This window comes from Aythya fuligula, chromosome 23 (genome assembly GCF_009819795.1).
Source record: "Aythya fuligula isolate bAytFul2 chromosome 23, bAytFul2.pri, whole genome shotgun sequence".
In the NCBI taxonomy this organism is placed as follows: domain Eukaryota; kingdom Metazoa; phylum Chordata; class Aves; order Anseriformes; family Anatidae; genus Aythya; species Aythya fuligula.
Window position 1 is genome coordinate 1,796,543 of NC_045581.1, and position 21,927 is coordinate 1,818,469.

Here is a 21,927-nt window from a genome sequence, read left to right on the forward strand (position 1 = left end):
CCTCACCCGCAGGCCCTCCCTTCCGCCCAGCCAATCGCTGAGATCCATACTAGCAGGCGCCGAGCGCTGCCCAACGGGATCCACCCGTCTTCCGCAGCGCCACCAATCCGCGAAAAAGAAACAGCGCCGGGCGGCCCGGCGCCGCTTTGGCGTCACCGCCGCGCGCCGGAGGAGACGTCAGGAGGAGGAGGGCGGGCCTTCCCGCGGCTCTCGGCCAATGGGCGCCGCGGGAGGCGGCGGGGCTGGCCAATGGGGGGCCGGGCGGGCGCGCGCGGCGGGCGGCGATGCTGGAGCAGCAGAAGCGGAAGGGCCCCGCGCCAGGCCCCGCTCCGGGCCCCGCTCCCGGCCCCGGGCCCGGCCCCGGCCCCGACCTCCCGCTCGTGCCCGGCCCCGCCCCCGCCAAGCGGCCCCGCCATGAGGCGCCCGCCGCCGGGGGGGGCGCTGGGGGGGGCGGGCAGGCGGCCCCGGGGGCGCTGCTGCCGGCGGTACGGGCGGGGGGGGGGGGGAGGGGATGAGGGGGGCCTGGGGGAGTCTGGGGGGAGTCTGAGGGGAGTCTGAGGGGGGCTGGGGGGGGGGAGGAAGGGAGATCGGGGGCTGGGGGGGCTGGGGGAAGGGGGCTCAAGGGGCTGGAGGGGCTGAGGGGAAGCTGAGGGGGGGTTGGGGGGCTTCTGGGGGCTGTGGGGGGGGCTCGGGGCTGGGAGGGATCGGGGGGGACAGGGGAAGGGGAAGAGGGGATGGGGGGGCTGGAGGGGGCTGGAGGAAAGGGGGCTGGGGGGGACCGGGGGGTCTGGGGGAAGGGGTTTCAAGGGGATGGGGGGGGTTCAGGGGTAGCTGGGGGGGTTAGGAGGGTTGGGGGGCTCAGGGGGCTGGGGGGGATCAGGGGAGCTGGAGGGATCTGGGGGTACAGGGGAAGGGGGGCTGGGGGGAATCGGGGTGGTGGGGGGGCTGGGGAAGGGGTTGGGGGGAGCTGGGGGTGCTCAGGAGGTCAGGGGGAATGGGGGGAGCAAGGGGAAGGGGGGCACACGGGGATGGGAGGGATCAGGGGAGCTGGGGGGATCGGGGGGGAAGGGGAAGGGGGAGCGGGAGGGGATCGAAGGGGCTGAGGGGGCTTGGGAGGGCTGGAGGAAAGGCAGCCGGGGCGGTCTGGGGGGCTCGGGGTGGTGGTGGGGACTGGGGAAGGGATCGGAGCAGCTGGAGGTGCCCAGGGGGTCGGGGGGGACCGGGGGAAGGAGGGCTGGGATGCTCAGCAGGGTCAGAGAAGGGGGCTGGGGGGGCTTAGAGGGGTCGGGGGAGCTCAGGGGGCATTGGGGGGTCAGGGGGTCCTGGGCCTCTTGTTCCTCCGAGCTGTCCCCTCAGGCATTGCTGTTGTCCCCCCGCAGGGCCCGCCGCGCTGCTCCTCGCTGCAGGCGCCCATCATGCTGCTGTCGGGGCACGAGGGGGAGGTGTACTGCTGCAAGTTCCACCCCGGCGGCAACACCCTGGCCTCCGCCGGCTTCGACAGGCTCATCCGTGAGTACGGCAGGTCCGGGGTGCGGTGCTCAGCCCGGGGCTCCCAGGAACAAGAGGGATGTGGGGCTGCTGGAGCCAGGCCAGAGGAGAGCTGTGGAAATGATGGGAGGACTGGGGCTCCTGTTGTGGGGGGGGTGGGCTGGGAGCTGGGCCTGGTTGGCCTGGGAAAGAGAAGGCGGAGGGGAGAGCTCATCAGTGTGTGTAAATGTCTGAGGGGAGGTGTTGAGGGGATGGAGCCGAACTGAATGAACTGAACTCCTTTCAGTTGTGCCTAACGACAGGATAAGAGGCACGAACTGAAGTCCAGGAGGTTCTGGCTCAATGTGAGGGGACATTTCTTTACTGGGAGGTGACAGAGCCCTGGGACAGGCTGCCCAGAGAAGTTGTGGAGTCTCCTTCTCTGGAGATACCCAAAGCCCACCTGGATGCCATCCTGTGCAAGGTGCTCGGGGTGATCCTGCTCAGCAGAGGGGCTGGACTGGCTGATCTCCAGAGGTCCCTGCCAACCTCGGCCGTGCTGGGATTGTGATACTGGACCAGGCCCTGGGGGCTTTCAGCTTGTGGGGGGGCTGGCCTCTCCAGCCCTGCGGGTGGCTTCCTTTCAGGCAGCAGCTGGGGTCCTGAGCATGAAGGGTGCAGGGGCAGTGCTGCAGACCCTGCTGAACTCATCGCCTCGCTCACCTGCCCAGCTCACCGCAGTCCTCCCAAGGCCCTCGCAGAGGTCGCCGTGGGTCTGTGCTGGACAGCAGCACCCTGCAGGCACAGTTATTGATGCGTTGGCTTGCTGAGGTGAAGATCTGGTGACTTATTAGTAAAGTCAAGTTGATCTAAAGTTGTAAGTCAGCTCAAAGCGGAGTCTCTTCTTACAAGGTGCTTCTTTACTGCTGTGCATCACCCTGGTTTTGAAGTGGTGGCAGCTGTGGTCATGTGGGAGCTCTGGAGAATCCCTCTGTGCATGTCTACACGCGTCGTGCACTTTCATAGAATGGTTTGGGTTGGAAAAGGCCTTAAAAACCATCCGGTTCCAACCCCATGAGCCCTCTCCTTTTTCTCATAGTGCTGTGGAACGTCTATGGGGACTGCGATAACTACGCCACCCTGAAGGGGCACAGCGGGGCAGTCATGGAGCTGCACTACAACACGGACGGCAGGTGGGTGGCTCGCCAGCACGTTCCTGCCTCAGCCCCCGCTGTTTCTGAGGGAGGGTTTTTCTCTGCTGGCCACAGCCCTTCACAGCCCCTCTGCTCAGCCACTGCCCTCACAGCAAACGCTCGTGCTGTGGCTTTGCGGGGTTAGGAGTGGTGTCTGCTCGAGGCTGAGCAGAGGCCCTGGAACCACCTTCAACACACGAGTGCCATTGATCTCAGTCCATAGAAACTTGAATATTTGTGTTGGCTGTGTGGGAAACAGCAGTGCTTTGGGGAGGGAAGGAAAACACCTGAGTAATTCAGAATCATCGATTATCCCGAGCTGGAAGGGACCCAGAAGGATCATCAAGTCCAACTCCTGGCACCGCACAGGTCTGCCCAAAAGTTTAGACCATGTGACTAAGTGCATAGTCCAAACACTTCTTAAATTCAGACAGGCTCAGTGCAGTGACTACGTCCCTGGGGAGCTTGTTCCAGTGTGCAACCACCCTCTCGGTGAAGAACCTCTTCCTGATGCCCAGCCTAAACCTCCCCTGCCTCAGCTTAAGGCAGTTTTGTCCTTTGGAAGGCTCTTCTGCTACTGCGTCTGAAGAAAGAGATGGCCAAGCTTTCCTTTTACTTTGAGAACTTTTCCTTTTACTTCCTTAGAACTTTTCAGTAGTCTTGGGACCAGTTTCGTTTAATGTTTGTATCACCAGTCTTGGTGAGGGGATAAGGTGCACCCTCAGTGAGTTTGCAGACAGCAGTTGGGTGGCAGTGTTGGTCTGTTTTGGGGTGGGAAGGCTCTGCAGAGGGAGCTGGATGGGCTGGGCTGATGGGCGGAGTCTGATCTCATGTCCAACAAGGCCAAGTGCCAGGTGCTGCACTTGGGTCACCAGAACCCCACGCAGCAGCAGTATAAGCTTAGAGAAGAGTGGCTGGGAAGTTTTCCATCCAAAAAGGACCTAGGGGTGCCAGCATCATGCCCAGGCGGCCAAAAAGGCCAACACCACCCTGACCCACATCAGAAATAGTCCCGGGGCCAGCAGGACCAGGGAAGTGATTGTCCCTCTGTCCTTGGTGCTGGTATGAGCACACCTCAAGCACCGTGTTCAGTTGTGGTCCCTCACTGCAGAGATGAGCAGTGAAGCTGGTGAAGGGACTAGAAAAGACGTGCAAGGAGCAGCTGAGAGAATTGGGGGGGTTTAGGCTGGAGAGAAGGAAGTGGAGTGGAGACTTCATCACTCTACAACTATCAAGGAGGTCGCTGTAAGGAGGGTGTTGGTCTCTTTTCTCAGGTGGAAAGTATTAGGACATGAGGAAACAGTCTAAAGTTGCTCCAGGAGAGTTTTAGCTTGGATATCAGAAAGAATTTCTACACAGAAAGAGTGGTTAGGCACTGGGACAGGCTGCCCAGGGAGGTGGCAGAGTCCCCATCCTTGGAGGTATTTGAGACGTGTGGGTGTGCACTAAGGGACGTGGTTTGGTGATGGACTTGGTCAGGTGATGGTTGGACTTGCTGATCTTAAATCTTTTCCAACCTAAGTGTTTCTATAATTCAACGACGCATTCCCACTTGGTATCTCAAGCTTTGATCTCAGGACTAGAGAGTAACAAAGTTGGGATGGGAGAAATACTTCTGAAACTGAAGCTCACGGGGATTCTTCTCCACAGCATGCTCTTCTCAGCATCCACAGACAAGACGGTGGCTGTGTGGGACAGCGAGACTGGAGAGAGAGTGAAGAGGCTGAAGGGCCATACCTCGTTCGTTAACTCCTGCTACCCAGCAAGGCGAGGACCCCAGCTTGTCTGTACGGGCAGTGACGATGGGACAGTGAAGGTCAGTGTGTTGTACGTGGAGATAGAGTGAAAATTAGGTGGGATCTCTGAAAGAGTTGTTCATCTTCTTCCCATTTAAGTTGGCTAAATTCACGCTTTGGTTGCTCTTACAGTTTTGTGATTGAAAAACTTTGATTTAAAAATGAAATTTGCTTGTTCCTTCTGTAATTTTTTTGGATGGGGATTAGTAAGATTGATCTACTCAATGGTACTTTTTCTACTAAATCATGTTAACAAAGCATGAGAAAGGCAAGCAGTTACTGAAATCTTTTATTCAACCGCCTTCTTTCCTCCTATTCTTGCTTCAAATCAAGAAAGTCATGTGCTTTAATCACACCAGCCTTCTACTGTGTTTTTTTATAGAGATCTTTTGAGATCTAAAAGTGAATTTTAGCAGAGTGGTTTGAGTCTCTGCGAAATACATATATGTGCAACTTTCTGTAATTTTATTGTTAAATATCTGTACATAATTTTTACAACCACCGTGTCTCTTTAGCTGTGGGATATCAGGAAAAAAGCAGCCGTCCAGACGTTTCAGAACACGTACCAGGTCTTGGCTGTAACCTTCAATGACACCAGCGATCAGATCATATCAGGGGGCATTGACAACGACATTAAGGTATGATGTTTGCGTCCTCCTGTGCCTTTCCAGCCGTGCTCACCTTTTCCATCCCATCAGAAATCGCTTGCAGCAGCGTGCAAAATGTCGTGGTGGTCAAGGACAAATGTGGAAGGCCGTTGGTTGATTTTACAGTCACAAGAACTGTGCCAGCCTCCTGTGTCCAACCTCTCTTGATCTAAGGCCAAGAAACTCTAAGGGAGTTGTTCCAGGGCTGTTTGCCACGTGACTGGCTGGGCAGCCCTGGCATTCCTGGCCACACATCTTAGCGCTGCTGTCACACTGGAGCTGACGTGGTATGTGAGCTCTTCTGGCAGTCGGTGCCTCTCCCAGAAGCTCTAGAGCCATATATGAGGTAGGCTAAAGAAAATCTGGTGACACATCCAACTCCCTGCCCTCTGCTCCAGTATGCTGTTGTAATTTACTTTGTCACCTGCTACTGTGGAAAGTTCTTATTTAAGAGCACGCTCAGTGTTTCATTCATTTGGTAGCTGAGATTCTCCTGATAGCTGCACAGCTCAGTCAGTCTTGCTGTCTTCTTAGCCTCAGGCTCCAGTCTTACCTAGGCATGGGGAGCATGTTCTTGTCAGAGGGCCATCGCTAAGTGTAGCACTGAAAGGACATCTGTTCTGACTGCCCCATGAACGGCAGTAACTCTTGGGGAAAGAACAGCGTGAAATTTTGGGGGTTTGACAACTGCTGCGCTGTGCCATGGTCAGTGAAATTTGGGAGCTGGGAGAGCTGTAGCCAGATTGAAAGGGATTCCTGCGTGCATGGGGCAGCTGTAATTTAGCTCCTTGCTGCTAACGCAGTTGGACATGTTAAGTAAAAAGCCTTCTAAAGGGCAAATCCTTTTTTTTCCTACAACACATAAAATTATAGCCGTATATTTTAGCCAGTGAGACCCCACCCAACTGAAATTGAGAGGTGATTTCATCAGATGACTGATCAGTACTTGTATGAAATGGTTTGGAAACTGTATGAAATGGTTTGGAAACGGTATTTCTGATGGTCTTGGCTATCCTTTTGAGCTGACATTTTGTGTCTGCTGTCTGAAAGGTGTGGGACCTTCGCCAGAACAAGCTCACGTACACGATGAGAGGACACGCAGACTCGGTGACAGGCCTCAGTCTGAGTTCAGAAGGCTCTTACCTGCTCTCTAACGCAATGGACAACACAGGTACATCCTACTGACTGTGACAGCACAGCTGTGCAGACAGCTGACAGCCCCTGCCCTCTCCTGCTAGCCTTTGGATAGCCGCATTTATGGCATTCTGGAAGGAACAGCTTGAATTGTTCAGTGTAGAAGAATAAAAGAGTCAGACATGGGGATGGCTCAGGGGAGATGAGCTCCGCAGATGAAGTTTGAATTCCTGTTGTTGCAGTGATGACAGTTACATCCTTTGCAGAGAGGGAGCAGCTGTATCAGAGGTTTGTCATGTCTTCCAACGGGCAAGAAGGATTTGAGCTGTGGCACAAATTATTTGCACAGGCAGTTGAATGTAATTTTGGTCTTGCTTTTGTCAGGTTGGTTCGGCTGCTTCCTCGCAGCAGGGAATGGCGGTGCTGTTTCCAAACTGTCTCCTGTGTATGGCTGCTCAGTGAAGCAGATCTCTTAGAACTGTGATCACAAAGCATATTATCATAAAGCAAATGCTCGTGTAAGGAGACGATGGTTCATTTGTGTAATAGTTGTTGGGGATTTTTCCCTTCTCGTTGGCAATGGTCTTGATATCATTATAAACTTCTGCATTTTACCTCTCATATCAAAGCAAGAGGAAAGCTGCTACCTTCCTTTTGCTTCTGGGGAAACCTATTTATGAAGAGAGCAAGGAATGTGACCAGGTCTTTGATCATTAGAAGCTGACCTTGCCCCCATCCCTCTGCCATCCAGCTAATTACTGTGAGCTCTCTGTTGCAGTTCGCATCTGGGATGTGCGACCATTTGCCCCTAAAGAGAGATGTGTGAAGATTTTCCAGGGGAACGTGCATAATTTTGAAAAGGTGAGTGTACTATGGATTGAGAGAGTATTGTTTATAAAATGCTGCCCCTGCCTATTAAGTTTTCTGTAAATTGTTTTTAAATTCAAGTTTAAACCAGAAAGACTTTAATAGGGATTCAAAGAAAGATTAATGCACAAAGTTGGATTCTAATTAAAGCCGCAGTAACACAATTTCTTAGCTCAGTTCAGCTATAATTAGCTGTAAATTAAGTATTTTCTACATTTTACTATCTACATTGTGTAAAATAACAAGACACTGGATGTTTCCAGCAATAAAATAAAATCTGTAATTACCTTCTTATCTTCCAAAGGGAGATCATTATAGAGGTGCTCGTGATATTTAAAGTCTCTTGGTGATTTTATTTCAAGCAGAAGGGAAAAGCTAAACCTTCTTTTGGAAATGGATCTGTGCACATTTTTTTTATTTTAGAATCTTCTGAGGTGCTCGTGGTCCCCAGATGGAAGTAAAATAGCAGGGGGATCTGCTGACAGGTGAGTTATCGCTGTGTTTCTCTGTTACCATCAGTCCCAAACTGTTCTGCAATCACACCTGAAATGAGCTGGATCATCTCTAAAATTACTATGAAGAGCCAGAACTGCGCAGAGAGGTGTGAAGACCCAAACAACTCCCTGCAGTCTTATGCGAGCATTATCTGCAGCGATTGTAGTACTGATGTGTTTGTACTGCCTTTGCGTCAGTGGAGGAGCGCTATATGGTTGTAAAATCCTTCTTCTTATTGTCAGAAGCCTTCTAGAGAGCTCCAGTACTGCTTATGTTCAGTCTCTGCGTCCAACAGATGGACAAGCAGCTGACAGGAGCAGAGCTGGCAGGAGACGGGGTCTCTTGCAGTCGTACCACCCAACTCGTGTGAGACTCTTCTAGAAGCAGGAGTGTAGAGATGTGGTGCGTGGTGTTGGGGTTGTGCTGACCGCAAATACCAGTCTGAGTGCTGCGTGGCAGCTAGCAGGGAGCACCGGTGGTGTTCCGAGGATCACTTGTAATCCTTACTTTAATTAACAAGCGCGAGGAAATAGATCTGACTAAATTAGCATGTATTGGACTTTTAAATCAGAGATTCTGTAAACTGAGGTTACCAAGGATTAAACTGGGTAGAGGGAGGAAGCCAACAGGGGCTGTGCCAGACACTGAAGGTCGCAGTGAAGGATACAACCCCCTCTGGAGCAAATCCAGATGCACTCTCGGTGACATCGAGACAGGAATTCCTGCAGGCCAGAGTCCAAGGCATGGAGCAGCAGTAATCAGCAAATTAATGAGTTTCTGATGGAGGATAGGAAGAACTTGAGTTCTTACTGTCCAGATATAGTGGGGCCAGCTGTCACAGCGGGTGGCTGAGACGTGACCCTTCTTTCCAGTCCTGCTGGGCTGCAGCAGCAGTGCACGTGGTGATGAATACCTGCTTGTTAATGCGCCGGTGCTGTGGCAGGTCCCAGGGCGGGCAACCTGACACGCTGAAGTGCGGCATGAAATATTGGGCCATTAGGTTAGTCCTGCAGATGCTGCTGTAGCTCTGTGGTCTGACAGCAACTTTGTTGTGAAATTTCATTGTGAAGAGCACACAGGCAGGTCCCAGGGCAGGTTAGATGAGGCCACTCCAAATCTTTCTGCTATCTCTGAGTTTTTAGTTTTTCTTGGAGGAGCATCTGCTGGAAAGGCAAAGCAAGATTAAACATTTCATGTGTCCGGGTAAAAAGTAATTCCCCAATAGTTACTCTGTTTCTCTGCAGAGTGCGTGTGTTTGTGTTGGAGGGACAATTATTTGATTTTTTTTTTTCTCTGAGCCATTCAGAAGGTTTATTGTAAAATCAGCTACTTCAAGTGCTTTCCTGCTCTGCCATACCATAGAAAATACCTTAGAGCAGAATGCTTTGAGAAGGCATCAAGTACAGCTCTTACCTGCTAGATTAAATAGTTGTGCTTGCAGAAATGCTGCTTTAAATGATGTTCACGACATAAGTGGGGTGGTTTCATTTTTCCTTTTCACATGTTTCAAGAAAATCCAAAGAATAGCACCGGCCTGAAAATGAAAGCCTCTAACAAAGCGGCTCTGCTCTGTGTTGCTGTCGGTGTCCTCTCTGCCTTACCAGCAAGTGCTGTGAGGGATTCAGTGCTTTTTTTGGGCAGCGATGAAGCACACTTTTGTTCCAACCAGAAGAGAGGCCTAATTGTAAAAACAAATCTTGTCCTTCGTAAGATCTGCAACGCCCTGTCAAAGCGAAGGAGCGGGAGAGGTGAAGTGGAGGCACTCCCTGCTGGTGGCACTGGTCCCAGCTTGGCATTCAGAGCCTGGGTTACGTGCGGGGCCGGTAGAGGGCCGCTGATCCCAAGCACGTTTGAATCCAGGCGGCAGAGGCGTGGTGATGCACAGTGGCGTTTGCAGCAACCTGCCTTTGAAGGAAATGTAACGTTACAGATTGCTTTTACACGTTTTACTCTCGCCTGGTTGTCCCTTGTGCCCTCACCCTCTGCAGCGTCCCCTATAAGCGAGGACAGCGATGCCTCTGGAGCATGAGGGCAGCAGAGCTGCTCACCGTGCTGAGCCGGCCAATTACTGCTCTGCCCCTCTCTTCTTCTGCCCCCTGACAGGTTTTGTTTTAGATGCCAGTCACCTACCTAAAGAGCAAAGCGAGAAGGCAGTATGAGTGTAATCCCGCACTGGCAGCTTTCCCAAGCCGCTGATTTTTCTGAAGAGCTGTGAACCTTGTAACAAATGACATTTCGTGTGGTGAAGCTGTTAAGTTTGGAAAGGAGGCTGTGCGGGTGGAATACAGCGTCACCTCGCCTGGCTGTAGTGCATTTCTCAGAGCTCTTCCCATTCTGATTTATAAAAAAAGCCTCTCACTCCTACGGAAGCTCTCCATAATGGGTCAGAGCATCGCTTTGTTCCCTGGTGGAACGAGTGCTGGCTGCCAGGTGGCCGCCGCACCATGCAGGCAGTGACGGACACCCACGGGGGACAGGCTGTGTTCTGTGGCTAGCAGAAAGGTTCTGTTTTCCCCCCTCGGAGACCACTGATAAGAACAGTCTGAGAGCTGCGTGGTGCCTGGTGCCAGCAGTTTATTTCTGACCCGCTGCGTGAGGAGCGCCGGTGTCTCGGCGCTGTCCTTCAGCCAAGGTGAGGCACGCGGGCAGCACCCGGCTGCGGTGTGGCACAGGGACCCGGAGGAGATCAATCAAAGGGCTCGATGCAATCTGATCAGCCCCCTAATAAATGCTGGGAAGTGAATTATGACTTTAATGGCCCAGCAGGAAGAAATCCATATATACAGGTTGTTGGCTGGGAGGGGTCGCATTGTAGTGGGGACTGGGGGGGAGCACCCAGGCTCCTCCTAAGCACTTGTCTGCCTGAACCGGGAGCACCCCTGGGCTTGCAGGCAGGTATCTGCAAGAGTAAGAGGTGTCCTCCCCTCTCCTGATGCTTCTTTTTGTCCCTTAGCCCGCTCTATGGCTGCGGTGCCGAGGGTCTCTGTGGCCTCATCCATCTCCGTGCCGCAATGGATGAGATGGTGCCGCAGTGCTGTGACAGCAGAGGCTTTTAGCACAGAGCTGGCATGTTAGCTCCTACCTGCTCAGACCTTTGCTCTTCTGAATTCAGCAGTGCAGCGTTTTGCTCCTGACAGGCTCCTTGTTTATCCACGCTAACAGCTGTGGTTATTACAGCCTGGGTGGTGAACCGTTGCAGGAAGCAGCCGTTGGTGTGGGAGGCGGCTGCTCTCCCTTTACGAATGCCTGCTCTCATAATGACTCTCTTGTAGGTTCGTCTACGTGTGGGACACCACATCCAGGAGGATTTTGTACAAGCTGCCAGGTCACGCTGGGTCGGTGAATGAACTGGCTTTCCATCCAGAGGAGCCTATCAGTAAGTCGTTCCCAAATCAAGTCACCTGGGGAAATAGTTTCAGGGCTGGCTGAACTGGTCCTCCAGAAAACAGCTCAAAAACTGGCCGAGAGCCCTGAGTATCAGAGACAGACCTGGGGGAAGGTGTTATCCGTAGCTCAGGGCTACAAAGGGAATCCATTGCAGGCATCCGTTGGAGCTGGGCCCTGGGGACCTGGGTTGGGTGAGGAGGCTCTACCCATGTGTCCTGCCCAGATGGAGACCTGGGTGAGCAGCAGTGCAGCTCTGGCCTGTGGTGGTATGGCCTGTTCATGAGCTGAGGGTGACATCAGCTACTGCCACAGTCCAGGACTTCGCAGAGGCCATGGAAAAATACTTTTGGTACTAGGGTTTGTTATAACCATAAATCTACTGATCTCATCGTGACAGTTATAGAAACCTGGAAGTATGTGTTCAGCCCAGGGTCTCTAACTTTCACAGAAGGTGTAAGAAGCAAACAAGGCTCTTTGTGCAGCCCTTTTTATCGCCATTCCATAAACATCCTGCTCCAGGGTGAAGGTGTGGCACTACGTACCACGGGTGGATGAGGAGATGCTCTCAGTGGCATTTTTGGAGTTCTTTCAATCACGAAGCATTAGCTGAGACCAGCCTTGGTACCAGTTCCTCAGCGCAGTTTGTGGCCTGGGCAGGACCGTGGGGCACTGTTTGTTTCTATAGAAACACTTGCACCATCCGCCAGGTCACCACACTGCTTCGGCCAAAAATTGACACAAGTCAGCCCTGAAGCGAAGCCAAGAGCTCAGTGGTGCCGAGGATGACAGTCTCTGCAGCAGCCTGGGGGTGGGGATTCAGGGCAGTGAATTATGGGCTTGTTCCTTGGTTATTCATTGCTCTGTCTTCAGATCAGAGACGGTGCTGGAAGAGCAGAGCAATCTCTGCTCTTCAGTTTGGAGCGGATTGTTTGTAATTGTATTCCACTGAGCTCCTTTTTGTGAATCAATCACTCATCTTAAAGTAAAAAATTAAAAACCCATCCACTCATTGCACGCGAGTTCAGCAGCTGATTCCTGTTAACATCTGGGGCCATTAATCCTGGAAGTCGCTCCACCCACCCCACAACACTCAACTGCGTGGAAGGACGCCCAGAGAGCACGATTACAGACACCAGTCTGCGAGCTTCACGCAAACCCCCCCAGGTCTTGCATGGGCTTGAATGAAACAGTTGTCAGTGTCGAGAACAGCACTTCTCTGATGGCGTTGTCATTACCTCGACGCTTGGATGTTGAATCTGCTCAACAGCCTTTTCTGAATTAGGGCTGCTCAGTGTCTCGTTACAGCAGAGAGCCAACTGCAGTTTGCCGCCCTTCTGATAAATAATAGCAACCCGACCGAGCTTTCCCAGCGAGCCTGTGCCCTCTAGTGGCGTGTGGTCCTGCTGGCCGTGCCTGAGTCGCAATCTGAACACTCCTTGCAGAGAAAATAACACTGCAAGATATTTGAGAGCATTAACAGTGTGTTGATGTGCCTCTCTTTACTGTTTTAATGCGTAGACATTACAGGCGGCATGCCTTTATGTCTGTCTTGGGAGAGGGGAACGGCAGCCAGAACGTGCAGCGTGTGGTTAGGTGTCAGAGTAGTAATCCAATGAAGCATTTTTGGGGAGCAAATGAAATTTGGCTTTACAGATAGCTCACAGTGAGAGAAATGAGTAGTTAAATCCAAATGGTGTGCCATTAGTGCAGTTCTCAGGCTGTTCTGTTTAATTTTTGTATTCGTCTCTTCCCTTCCTCCTCTCTCTCGCAGTACTCTCTGCATCCAGTGACAAACGGCTGTATATGGGGGAGATCCAGTGAAGCTGAGAAATGGTGTGATTCGTGCCCTTGAAGTCTTTGGTTTACAGAAGTAGGATTGACTTGCTTCTCACCGGTGCCAGCCCCCTCTCACACTTGCGGTAATGGGAAAATGTTGAAGCAGCTTGATGAGCCAAGCAGCCCTCTCTGCAGGCTGCGATGTCTGCGTGGTCCTGCTGTACAGCTTGTTGGTTTTTGTTTTTTTTTTTTTTTTCCCTTCTTTGGGAAGCAGGAAAATTTAGAATTGAAGAGATTTTGATTTTGGCTGTACAACAGACTACTAAACCTTACTCAGATCACCTGAAATTTGTACGATTTGTTTAAATTCCATCTGTGGCTTGTATATTCCCTGTCCAGTTTCTCTTGGTTGTTTTTATATGGTCAAAACTGAAATAGACAGATTTTACAAGAACTGTGTGGATGGTATTTATTGTTCTGTTTTACTTTTCCATTGTACAGTGCTAAATCAAGGCCCACACTCATATATAACCCAGGGAAGCCATATACTTTAACTTCAGAAGAGCAGCTTTATTTTTTATTCATGGCAATAAAAATGACCACACTGGAAATAATTATCAGGCTACTGCTGAATCCTATTTTCTTGTTTTGAGCAGAACCAGCCTTCTGCTATAAATAAACGTAAAAGGAGGGAGTTCTATGGCACGCACCGTGTATTCAGGGCTCAGCAGCGGAGGAACCAGCCTGGTCGCCTTTCTCTTTGCCCTGGCTGAGCAGCAGGGACGGTAGCAGGCCCTCAGGCAGGTTTGATGTATGTTACGTATTTACCATGGTGGACATCAGGACTTGCTATGGGAGAAGACAATTTCCCTTCCAGAAATTTAAGTCCATTCCCCACTGGTTTGTCCCCATCCTTCAGTGGTCAGCTGGGTGTCCCATGTAGTCTGCACGTTTCCAAAGGCTCAGCCTCCCTGGAAGGGACCTGCAGGGCCTGCACAATATCAGGCACACAATAACAGGCACAAACATCTCCAGCCTTGATACCCGTGGCTGATTGCTGGGACAATGTGGGCTGAGCACAGCTTGCATCAGCTCAAGAGGAGCTTTTGGGGCTGCCTCTGCCGCATCTTGCCCTGCGTGCCACTGAACACAGCCGCAGGGTCTCTGTGAGCACTCCCAGCAGGGAGAGGTTCCCCGTGCTGCAGGGGGTTTTCTGATGTTAATTAACTGGCCTTGAGTACACGCTGCCATCCTGTTCTGCACGTGTCCATCTCAGCTTCCAGCTGTTAGACTTCTCATCCTTTTCCCCCTTCATTTTTCCTCCTTGTGCTGCCGTGGCTCAGATGTTGCTCACATCTCACTGGCTTTCTGCCTTGTCCCAGGGGAGGGCTGCAGTTTGGGTGGGATGAGGAAGAGCGAACACATGCTGCTTCCATGCCAGCTGTAGGACTGGCCCCTGCAGTCTCAGTGTGATCAGGAGGAGGCCTTTTTTGCAGCCACCAGATATTTCGGAGGAGGAAAATTGGTGTGTTTTGCACAGCAAAAAGGGAAGAACCGCAAACACGTTCTGAGCATTTCTTGCCCCTGCTCTCCCCACTGTGGGGAGAGGAGAAAGGCTGGAGGTTGGCATGCTTGGGGCCAGAACGGACGGAGCAACTTTTAAGGAGGATTGGAAACGTGGCTGCAGCTCCCAGAAGGCAAGGTGAGCCTGTCCCCTGCTGTGGGGTGTTTGGGTGTGTGATGCTCCCCTAGCCCCACCACCTGGAGCAGTTCCTGTCCTGGTGTTGTGTCCTTCAGCTGGCTGCTGCCGGCTGCCCACAGCCCTCGGGAACACAGGAAACCATCTGTGACTGTGTCCCCTTCAGTGGCCCTCTCTGCAGATGGGTTGAAGGATTCAAGCATCAGGTCCGGACTCAGCAGAGCTCCAGGTTCACTTCCCATCACCTCCCAAGACCGAATTGGTCTGATCCTGCTCTGTTTTCAGCCTCCACCTCCCAACGCTCCCCTGACTCCCAGCAGGGACGACTCAGCCCGGCCAAACCTTGCTGGCCACAGGACCCGGGTCTGGACCCGGCTCTGCTGCACCCCAGGACCCTGTGGGTGTCCTTGCAAAGCTGCTGCTGCCCCGACCGCGGTCTGTCCCCGCGGGGGGACCCGGCAGAGGCCAGGGCTGGGGAGGGGACGATGCAGCCAGGGGAGGACCTGTCGCCGGTGGTGGTGAGTGACTGCGTGTGAACACGAACAAATCACCCTCCAGCTGAAGAGCCAGGCGGAGAGAGCTGGAGGCAGGGGAAGATTTATTTTTAACTCTGCGGAGTATTAAATAACATGCCCTGAAACGCATGTAAATGAGAGCTGGGGATCGAGCTGGGAGCGCGGGGGCTCAGGCCAGCCCTTCCCGGAGCCACCTGGGCAGCGACACCGCAGCGACACCGCGCCTCCGTCCCCTGGCTGGGGCTGCCCAGGCAGGACGTGCAGGCACTGGCAGTTAGTGCTTAATAGACCTTATTACAATCCTCAGAGGGTTTCTTGCTTTATTTGAACGTATGCCCAAGTGTCAGAGGGAAGAGAGACTCTTGGGGCTTAGCTGGTGGTGACAAGATAATAACTGCTTTTTTCCTGGCTCGTGTTTGTTTAAAAAAAATAAAGGAAGAGTGGAGTGCTGTGTTTTTTGTTTTTTTTTTTTTCCTAATTAGCAACCCAGGAACCTGCAGTGAAGCCAAGGAGGGGGCATCTCTTTCCCCCTGCCCCAAGTCCCTGGTTTTGTTGTGTTGGTGGGGCCTCCCAGTGACGCTGTGCTGGGAGGGGGAGCCCTGCCGCCTCCTCCCGCATCCCCGCCTCGTGCCCACCTCGTGCCTGGATGCGGCCGGCTGCTTCCACCCACCTCGGCCTCCAGGATGAGCGACGCTGCCAAGGCTCGCTGCTGGCTCCAGCTCTGCCTGAGGAGAGGAAAGGGAAGAGGAAAGCAGCTGATGGTGGACGGATCCACTCTGCAGCCGTGACCCAGATCAGGGAAATGATATGGATTAACACTAATCCCCCTGCCCCAAGGGGGCAGCCAGGGCAGAGCAAGCTCTGCAGTGGGGCCGGTTTGCTCTTAGGGCATCTGTTTTCCTAAAAACAGAACGGGAGAGCCCAGCGGTGCCACCTGAGCACGAGCAAATTCACTGCACAAGTGAGTGCCCCTCTCCTGCAACCCCTGGGGGGTCCCTGTGCCCATCCGAGTGCTGCAAGATAAATCTGTGCAGTGCTGGGGGCTTTGCTGGTCAACTAAACAGCCGACGCCAACAGAGGGTGAAGAGGGAGACGCAGGCGGCTGCAGATCTGAATTACTGCTGCCAATTACCATCTGCAATTAGGGCCCAGTTCCCTGCGTCAGGGAGGTGGGAGATGAATCGGAGCGTTTGCCCATACCCTGGCCCCTGGAGAGAGCCGAGAGTTGATTTAGGAGCGGCACCCACCTGCTGGTAATGGGACACGCGCTCAGCGAGCCATGACTATGGCCCCGTCCTAACAATTTGTGGATTTAATCTAATTTGCTGTGGGGGTTGGAAGGGTGGCGAGTTAATGGGGGTTCTCGCTGCTAACAGCCCCCAGAGGGGCACTTGGAGCCGAGCAGCTTTCACACTCTGCAGAGCCAAATCCCTGCACCAGCGAGCACGGCCACAGCCCCGCGCCACCTCCATGGAGGTGCAGCCCCAAGCCTTGGTGCTGGCCCCTGGGGACCCATGGGGCTGGAACTTCACGTGGGGCTGGCTGGGACACAACCATGGCAAATCCCTCCCGTGCAAAGGGCTTGCAGCTGGCTGAGCCCTGCGTGTGCAGGCATGCACACTCATGCAGGCACACATGTGCGTGCACACCCAGCCATGCACACCCGTGCACACACATACGGGCACTCGCAGATGGTTTCTCCACACCAGAGCATCATGAGCTGCGGGGCACTACAGCAGAAAGCCATTAAAGGCGTAATCCGGGCACGGAGAAAATTGTTTTCTTAAACAGGTTTATTCCTCCGAGGGACGTATTTGCTTGAGAGATTTCCTCTATAAATTAAATCTGTCCCATGATCCAGATAAACGGCTGCGAGCCCTGCTGCCTGCCTTTGCACGGCATGGCTCTCCCCAACCCTGTCCCCATCCCGTGTCCTCCTGCACAGGCACTCCTGGACAGAGACAGATGGGGCATCTGGAGCACCACAACATGTCCCAGATTGGGACAGGGGGCCGGATCCTGCACCGGGTGCTGCTGAGCCCTGCATTGGGCACGACCTGGGCACCCCCAGCAGGTCCTGGAGCAGCAGTGGCATGGAGCCACGGGCAGCCCCGAGCCTGCCGCCCCCTCTCCATCCCCACCTGCCTCACTAATTGCTGCCCTGTCTTTCCACCAGTGCTTTTCACACCTTTTCCCATTGCTGCTCAGAGGCTCATAATGAATTTTGATAGTTACAATACGCAAGTGATAATTTCTAAAAGAATGGAAAACAATTATTTGCTCTGTTGGGGGATTAGATGATATTTAGTCTCTATTTAATGGAAAACTAATTAAATTACATGAGAAACTGAATAGAATTTTTTTGTTAATTATGAATATTGCAAGCTACAAAGGCTAAATGATGATGGATTCTGTAATCTGCCGTGCTTTTAGCTAGACACTGAGATAAGATGACAACTGAGAAAGAATGGGAAGAATGCATTTTAATTTCTATATCGATTCAATAACAGCCGGCTGAACAATGATCCGTTAATGGTGATCTGCAGGAGCTGATGTTGACTGGCAGGCTGACGGGTAATTATGTTAAAACTGGGGAAACAATGGTTAAATAGATGTGCGTTTACTCCTGGAGGAGGCTGGGGAAGCTGCATTGCCCCGTGTGCTGAGCTTCCCTTGGGTTTGCCCCATCGTGTCCCTTCCCTTTGCCCAGGCAGGGTGGGGGATGTGCTTCTTCACCAATGCCCGGTGTCCCCTGGGGGGCCACATCGGGATTTGGGGCAGGGTGAAACGAGGAGGGAGTGGTTCAGGGTCTACGCCAGCTGCTGTGCTGGTATCTGTGCTGGAGGTGCAGCATCCTGAGCTCGATGCCCAGATTTGGGCTCTCCATCACAGGCAGCATCCCGGCCCCTGGTGCTGGAGCATCCCTGATCCATCCCACGACTGGGACATCCCTGATCCTGGGGCTGGAACATCTCCAATCCCATGGCTGGAACATCCCTGACCCCTTGGCTGGAATATCCACGATCCCTGGCTCTGTCCCAGCACCCATCTGGGACCCAGTTTCACACAAAGCCACCACCTGTGTCACACCTGCAGGGCTGCTCTGCCTCTCCATCCTCTGGTTAATTAGGGGCTGATTAGCATGGATCCAGGAGACCTTCAGCCCTTGAGTGTATGTATCATGGCTGCTCCACCAAATTTGAGCTGCCCACCAGCCATGGGAGGGATTTAGCCTGAGCAAAGTGGCAAGGGCAAACGCAGCCCCTGTTAAAGGCACCAGATTGTGGTTTTGGGGTGTTCCATCACTGCCCGCGCTGGCTCCAACCCTGACCCACAGTCCAGCTCTGCCGGGAGCAGCCAGGCAGGGGGGTGCCCAATCACCCACCCTGTTTAATTGTGTGTGACCTCTGCCTGCACAGCAGCGGCACGGAGATTTGCACGTGCTCACCCTGCACTGATTTGCATAATGGATGGAAATAAATATCCTCTCCCCGTCACCGTAACCCAGATAGATGGGTCCTCTTGGAAGATTTGTTTGCCAATAAACACACCAAAACGATCATTTCGGCTTGTTCCCAGAGACTGCTCGGCGCCGTAAATTCCTGCCCAAGTTGCTAAAAGATGCTCATGGGCACCGCTCGCCTTTGGCTCAGCTGCCAGGTCCTCGGGGCTGCCACAGCCCCTCTCCTGGGGACGATCCCAAGCCCTGGGCATGGATTTGATGTTTTTTTCCCCTAAATATTTGCTGGTCTGCTCGACCGCAAGTGCTGCTGCCTCTGTTCCCAGGGGCTATTTTTTGGCTGAGCTTGGAAATATTGAACAACTCTCATGCTGGACATGATTGCCTCGAATCCTGGTCCTGAGGCTCCCCGCAGCATTTCCTGCAGCCACCGAGCAGCCCTGGATGCAGCACCGGCATCCCAGCTGGGACAGGAAAGCAAAAGCTGCCAGTGTTGTGGTTTCTCTCTGTTCCAGATTTTTTTTGGGGGAGAAAGAAAACCAACACTTCCTCTGTTGGTTTTCTTGAACTAAAAATAGAAAATTTTAGTAAAAATACCAGTTAAATATCTAACATTTCTGTGTGCTCTGCTTAGATCCGTAGCAGATATATCTCTCTCTAGCAGAAGGGCTGCGGAGGATACAGGTGGTTTTTACTGAAAACATCCCACTTTGGTTGACGGCGAAGATTTCATGATTTCATGTGGGATTTCATCCCACCTGGCTCCTCATAGCCTGGGGAGGGAGAACTTGGCCAGGCTGGATTCTGCCCCACAGCCAGCTCCTGCCACAACAGGGATGCACCGAAGGAGACAACGACCCTGCGGGTGTCTTGGGGTCCTGGTCACCCTCGAAATGACTGTGCTGGCAGGGCAGAGCTGCTCATGTTTTCTTCCCTGCACTGGCATTATAAGCTGTCCTTTAGGCAGGTTGGGGTTGTATAATAAATGGAGAATATAAAGAAAAGACAAACAGCACCTGGGGTAGTGGTTCTGCTGCTGCTGCTGGTTTCCATTTCCACACCTCTCAGTCATGTTCCCAATTGCATCCCGCAGCTGAGCACCCCATGAGGTCTGCAGGGAGCCCCCGTGCTGGATCCCCACCACTGCACTGGGTATCCCAAAGGGCTGTGACGTGGGGCTGGGACCCCCGCAGCCAGCTTTGAGGGCAAGGACAGGGAGAAAAGCAGCAGCACGAGCTGCCGGCTGAGCCACGGGCAGCATCAGTGCAAGCCTGGCTCCAGCAGGCACAGGGATGCTAAAGCACCCTGGTGTCCTCCAGGTGTAAACAGGAACCCAAATCCAGCACCCAGTCCTGCCCAAGTTTACCCAAGAGCCTCCTAATACCTCTTTATTCCCTCCTTGCAACCCAAAGGATGCATTCCCAGGCCCTTCTGCAAATCCAGCGGCCGGTGCAGGTCTGGCCGGGCACCCCCTGCAGCAGAGCCAAGAGCCTGCAGACCCGGGCTGCGTTAGTGTGGGGCTGCTGCGCCCCTAATGAGCGGGCAGCTGAGCGCAGGCTGTCGTCTCCCGAGTGCCGCATTTCCATTTGAAAAAGCCAGCGATATTGAAAAAGAATGGCTTTCCACGAACAATGTGTCTTGTGTACATCAAAGCACTTATCTTCACAGCTTCCTCCCATCTCCATGAATGAATAATGTGACCCTGATTTAATTTCCTCCTAATATTTCCTCCATAATTTGCGTGTCATATGTTTTCTTTCTTTCCATGAAAAAAAAAAAAAAAAAAAAAAAAAAAAAAAAAAAAAGAAGCAAAGGGCTGCAGGTCCAGAGGCAGGGTGGCGGGTTGTGAGCAGAGCAAGTGACAAAATGTTCAGCCCTTCCCCACCCGCTCACAAATTAAGTTATCTGCTTGCCTTCTAGGGAAGCAGCTTGACATGGTATATTGACCTTTTTAATCTAAAATTGATTCTTCGCAAAACTCCACCTGGTCGAGAGCCAGGCAGGATCTCAGCACCATTGTGTTGGTTTTATCGCTTTCATTATTTTACATCAGTGCGTTTTGCCTTTCTCTCTTATTTACTTGAGCCTTCGCACCCTCGCAGTGACGGGGAGGGTTGAGCTGAGCACACTGGACTGGCAATTGCCAGCGAGATGCTACGAGGTGGTTGGGGCCTCATCATTTTTGATCCACAGGGTGAAACAGGTCCCTCTGCCCAGGTTCCTCCTTTGCTTAAATCCAGGAGCAGTTCCTGTGTTTCAAACACCCACCAGCTCTGACTGCTTTCAGACATCCCTCCTGGGCCCCCTGCTTAAGGGCATTGCTTTGTGAGCCCACCGAATTTTTGTAGTATGTATTTTACATTCACAGAAGCCAAGTGTTTTCTACAAACCCCATCCTTTGGCCATAAATGAGCCTCCCAGAATGCTCCTGAAAGCACGTGCCAGCACACTGCACCAGGGCAGAGAGAAATTCACACCACAGAGGATGACAAAAAAGCTCCAGGAGTAGAAGCAGGCTGGTCGCAGCAGTGCATGGGGATGTGTGCTCTGGCTGGGCCCTTCCAAACTTTGGATGGGTTGGGTTAGACCATGGCCAGACCTACACACACACACACACACAAATGCTCCTGCAAGGCTGTGGCCCATCAGATCCAGCACAGAGCTGCTCTGGTGTCTAAGCGTGCTCAGGGCTGGTTTAGTAGATGCTTTGCTATAAAAATCGGGGCTGAGGTTTACAAAAGCATGGAACTGAAAAGCAGTGAAGTGTTCCTAAGTCCTTCTGCTGGGTGGCATGTCTGGGGGAGGTTTCTCACACGCTGGAAAAGCACCATCCCAGTTTTTTCTCGGCAGATTTGCAGTCTCCGCTCCCCCAGAAGGTGTGCTGTGGAGAAAGAACAAAGACGAGCAGGGTGGATGGCTGTTAGGGGCCATACCCTGCAAGCTCTCCCTGCACCCACCTTCTTGCCCAAATCTTCCAGATTTGAGCCCTGTGGGAGCAGAGGCACAAAGCCAGATGGCTGCTGTCTGTCCAGGCAGAGGTCGCTCCCAGCCCTGGGAAGCCATGTGTGACCAAGGCTCTGCTGGGGGTTTCACGGGGGCTTTGCTCCCAGGGCCGAGCATCTGTCAACCCTGCAATCCCAGGCGCTGCCCCGGCACAGCCACCCCAGCGTGCCCCCAGAGGAGGTGGCTGTGGGGTCCCTGTGCTCCGTGTCCAGGCACCACCCCCCTGCAGACCACAAGGGACACAGGCTGAGGCAGAGCCGGGGGATGCGGATCACCAATCCTCCATCCCTTTCCATTTCCAAACCGGGATCTAACCCTGCAGGTCTCCCCCCACACACACACCTCAACCTTCCGCCCGGAGGAACCAATACAACAAAACCCCGCAATTAAAACCCCAAACTCCTGCCCGCTGACGACAGCCTGGCTCCAACAGGAGCCGCGCCCGCCGCCGGCTGCGGGGAGGCGGCCGCGCTCCCACCGCCCCCGGC

General features: G+C 53.2%; 1 protein-coding gene across 1 annotated transcript; it reads left to right on the forward strand.

Moving 5' to 3' along the window:
- The first annotated feature begins 284 nt into the window (after positions 1–284).
- On the forward strand, positions 285–13,209 carry SNRNP40 (small nuclear ribonucleoprotein U5 subunit 40). Its single transcript, XM_032202454.1, has 10 exons — positions 285–485; positions 1,380–1,509; positions 2,567–2,660; positions 4,311–4,476; positions 4,972–5,094; positions 6,154–6,274; positions 7,016–7,098; positions 7,528–7,589; positions 10,872–10,975; positions 12,758–13,209. Exons 1-10 carry the CDS (start codon positions 285–287, stop codon positions 12,805–12,807), a joined length of 1,134 nt encoding a protein of 377 aa, XP_032058345.1. The 3' UTR covers positions 12,808–13,209.
- The last annotated feature ends 8,718 nt before the right edge of the window (positions 13,210–21,927 follow it).